This window comes from Bidens hawaiensis, unplaced genomic scaffold (assembly GCF_021521415.1).
Source record: "Bidens hawaiensis isolate Kalapana, Puna unplaced genomic scaffold, B.hawaiensis_p1.1 tig00000190_1, whole genome shotgun sequence".
Classification (NCBI taxonomy): Eukaryota; Viridiplantae; Streptophyta; class Magnoliopsida; order Asterales; family Asteraceae; genus Bidens; species Bidens hawaiensis.
Window position 1 is genome coordinate 7415746 of NW_027491020.1, and position 3910 is coordinate 7419655.

At 35.8% G+C, this 3910-nt stretch overlaps 2 protein-coding genes across 3 annotated transcripts; one reads left to right on the forward strand and one right to left on the reverse strand.

Annotated features, from left to right (window-relative positions):
• The first annotated feature begins 315 nt into the window (after positions 1 to 315).
• LOC143595688 (ATP-dependent Clp protease adapter protein CLPS1, chloroplastic-like) lies at positions 316 to 1815 on the forward strand. The gene is made up of 3 exons (XM_077074668.1): positions 316 to 452; positions 1105 to 1252; positions 1340 to 1815. Exons 1-3 carry the CDS (start codon positions 395 to 397, stop codon positions 1599 to 1601), a joined length of 468 nt encoding a protein of 155 aa, XP_076930783.1. The 5' UTR covers positions 316 to 394; the 3' UTR covers positions 1602 to 1815.
• Positions 1797 to 3522, reverse strand: LOC143595534 (12-oxophytodienoate reductase 2-like). 2 transcript variants are annotated; one of them, XM_077074594.1, is made up of 5 exons: positions 3472 to 3519; positions 3233 to 3373; positions 3015 to 3145; positions 2557 to 2739; positions 1797 to 2466 (listed from the first exon to the last, which is right to left on the reverse strand). In XM_077074594.1, the coding sequence occupies exons 2-5, from the start codon at positions 3355 to 3357 to the stop codon at positions 1829 to 1831; spliced, it is 1077 nt and encodes a 358-aa protein (XP_076930709.1). In that variant the 5' UTR covers positions 3358 to 3373; positions 3472 to 3519; the 3' UTR covers positions 1797 to 1828. The 2 variants fall into 2 exon arrangements, with proteins under 2 accessions (XP_076930709.1, XP_076930661.1); XM_077074546.1 differs by having other exon boundaries at positions 1798 to 2466; positions 3450 to 3522.
• Positions 3523 to 3910: the final 388 nt, after the last annotated feature.

Here is a 3910-nt window from a genome sequence, read left to right on the forward strand (position 1 = left end):
TAAACTAAATCCAAAAAAACTACATCCACAATATTAGAAAAGAAAATATTATAAACGAAAATTCAAACAACCCCCATAATACTGGGTAGAAACCTAGTATTTGTATAAATTCATATAACTAAATGTAATAATAATAATAATAATAATAATAATGTGTAGATGTACACGTAGTAGGTTAACCAAAATATATATCAAGAAAGGAAATGTGGTGAGAAAATATTTAGGAAACAAAAAAGGAAACGTGGTGAGAAAATATTTAGGAAACAAAAAATAAATAAATAAATAAAAGCCACATATAGCAACCATATTGGATTTGATTTGTTTTTGTGACTTGGGTACACAGACAAGTATTAGTATTAGTGTAGAGAGAGAGAGAGTGTGTGTGTGTGTGGCAATGGGTACTTCCATTTGCGGTCGACTTGCTCCTTCTCCTCTTCTTCATTCCAAATCAGGTATTTATTATTATATGCGTCTTTCTTTGTAAATTCAATCATCAATATAATATAATAACAATCCCCGGGTTTATTTGTTGATATTGAGGGCTTTCATAACAACCTCACTCACGCTGGTATTAACCGATTTCAACATAAACAGATGATTAGGAACCCATTTGTAACCGCTTAACTTAACTTAACTTAACTTAACTTAACTTAACTTAACTTAGCATTGGATAGTTAAAGGTTCATTTCAATTGCTTAAGATTCTTTTTATCACAACAATGAACTGTAACCCGGTTATTGCCAGTCACCAGTATTCCAAATAGGGATTACTCAGTTATATGTAATTTTCAAACAACAAAGTTTTTTAATTTTTTTTTTTAAATTATGTAACAACTTTGACCCATTTTAACTGGAATCGATTAGAGTAGGTAGTAGCCCTCTAATTTCCAATTAAATTACCTGTATGAATTTGTTCTATGTGATTGTAAGCAATCATGCCTACCTGTAAACACATGCTTGCTCTTGTTCTTTAGTGATTTATGAACATGTTTCAATCCATCAGATTTATATTTGGTTTCTAAATCCTAATCCATCCTTATCTGTGCAATAGTCTAGTTCTGTTTTTCATTGGTTCAATAAGTATGGTTATTGGTGTCATATACAGGGGACAAATACCTGCTTTATAATCAAAGCATAAAATGGATCACAGTTATGACAATGGCGCCTCCAAGGCTGGAAAAGGGCGGTGGGGTCCTGGATAAACCGGTTATAGAAAAAACAACTCCCGGCCGAGAGTCAGAGTTTGACTTGAAGTAAGCATAACGTTACAAACACAAACCAGCTCTTTTAAGTGTTAGAAAATGTGGCTTGCTGTTTAATAATCTCTCGTTTTGTTTCAGGAAATCAAAGAAAATGTCCCCGCCATACCGAGTGATGCTCCATAATGACAACTATAATAAGAGGGAGTATGTTGTGCAAGTGCTCATGAAGGTTATACCGGGAATGACGGTTGACAATGCGGTTAATATCATGCAAGAGGCACACGTTAATGGTCTTTCTGTGGTGATTGTTTGTGGCCAGCCAGATGCAGAGGAGCATTGCACACAGCTTAGAGGTAATGGACTTTTAAGCTCAATTGAGCCCAATGGTGGAGGCTGTTAGAAAAGTAAGTTAGCTCAAGTAATTATGATGGTTGTCATTTGTAAGTACTAGGATTATGGTCATGTGTCAATAATAAGGACCGATATATAATGACCATGAAAAACATGATTACCACGGCCTCCGAAAGATGTAATGATGTATAGTATACTTTGTTGTCTCTCAGTTTTAAACCTGTTCTTCAGTAATATCATGGTATTGTATTATGAATGAAAATAGATTTTTGTAGTTTAAACATCAAACGTGAGTCTTTCTTCATGATACTCATTCTCGTTGGTTACATCTTTAATGAAAGGATAATCGGTATAACCAACTATCGGATCACCAGTATAAAATGTGTCTCGGTGGTACTTGTTAAGGGGTGCATCAAGCTCAAATCTTTTAGGCAAATCAGGGTTTGCTAAGAACAAACGACCATAACCTATAAGTTCCGCACGTTCTTGAGCTATGGCATTGTTACCATTTTCTCTATCGTACCCACCAGCTGCAATAAAGGTACCATTGAAGGCCTGTTTCATGGGCACCAAACCGTCGGACCATTGATCAGTTTCGTCTTGTGTATCTTCTGCTCTTGACTCAATCATATGGCAATAGAGAATTCCATATTTGTTCAATGATTTAGCCATGTATAGACCTAAAGCTTCTGGGTCTGAGTCTGCTGAGTCCATATAGTTTGAAAAAGGTGAGAGCCTGATGCCGACTCTATCGGCTCCAATCTCCTTTGCAACGGCTTCCACTACTTGTAAGGCGAATTTGCAACGGTTCTCTAATGAACCTCCATACTCATCACTTCGATCATTGACTTGATCTTTTAAAAACTGGTCAATCAGGTAACCGTTTGCACCATGGATTTCGACTCCATCAAACCCTGCATATTTTTTTAATCAGAATTTATTTTTAAACTAAGCAAAAGGGATGACAATAATTTTTTGCGCTAAACTTTTTAAGACTTGGTTACCAGCTTCCATTGCATTTCTTGCTGCACCTCGGAAATCATTAACAATTTCAGTAATTTCTTCTGGTTTTAGTCTTTGAGGAGGTAGAAATTCAGGTAAAACTTCACCGGTAGTGGTATCGATGAACGGACTACAGGGCTTATCTGTAGAAGAGACCGGAGGGTGACCAATATTCGACTCAAAACCTGCTTTCAGAATCATAGGAATCATGTTATAACAAGAACACAAACCGGCACCTCATAAGGAAATAACCATGTAAACCTTCAAGAGGTCATGCACAAGTTTCCTACCATAACCTCTCGAAGGTCATCTGTCTAGCACAAACCGTCATTTATTTGGTTCATTGATTAGTAGAGTATTGGTGGGCCCCATGAGTTTATTGAGAAAAAAATTGTCACGGTTAAAAAAAGTAAAGAAACTGCAATGTCAATGTGATTAAATCATTAACCAAAATAATTACTTTGATCCGAACCCATGCCAGGATGCCAAAGTTGACAAAAGAAGATGCCGCCTTTCGCATGAACAGCTTCCACAATAGGTTTCCAGGCATAAATATGTTCTTTTGACCATATCCCAGGAGTATCCTTAAACCTTAAACCGACAAGTTCATCAAGAGGTTAAACTTAATACGAACAACATTATCGAAATGTTAATTTCAACCTGAAGGTACTCATTCACCCTTGGGCAGCTTGCGATATGGCGGTGGCTTCAGCAATTAGAAATCCACCATTGGTGGTTCTCTGAGAGTAATACAAGATAGCATGTGGTTGTGGAACACTATTGTAAGATCTAAACCGTGTCATTGGTGCCAAAACGATCCTGCTTAACATCAAATCATATAAGTTATATATAGTTAATAAATACAAATACTAGTAGTAAGAATCATGGTATGTACCTGTGGGCAAGTTGAAAATTACCCATCTTGTAAGGGGTAAGAAGATGGATTTGCTCTCTCTGGCCTTCCATTTTTCCTGGGCAAGTTGAAAATTACCCATCTTGTAAGGGGTAAGAAGATGGATTTGCTCTCTCTGGCCTTCCATTTTTCCTACCACAATCAAGCATATGATATGAGCAATATATATCTTTTTATTTGTAATATACCGGGGAGGGATATTTTGAGAACTTGATGATTTGTAAAAACTTTAAGAACTTAATTTTGGATCGCACATTTAATAAAATGAGTTTGAATATGTGGCTGAGATTAAATGTGATTAAAAAATGAATCAGGAGAGAGAATAAGTATTTTTGATAATTACACAAGTTTAAATGTTAGTTACACATGTGTAATAAGTCGATTCGGTATGTAAAAAAAATACTGTAATTTTTTGTACATTACTTACACTTACGTATTAAACA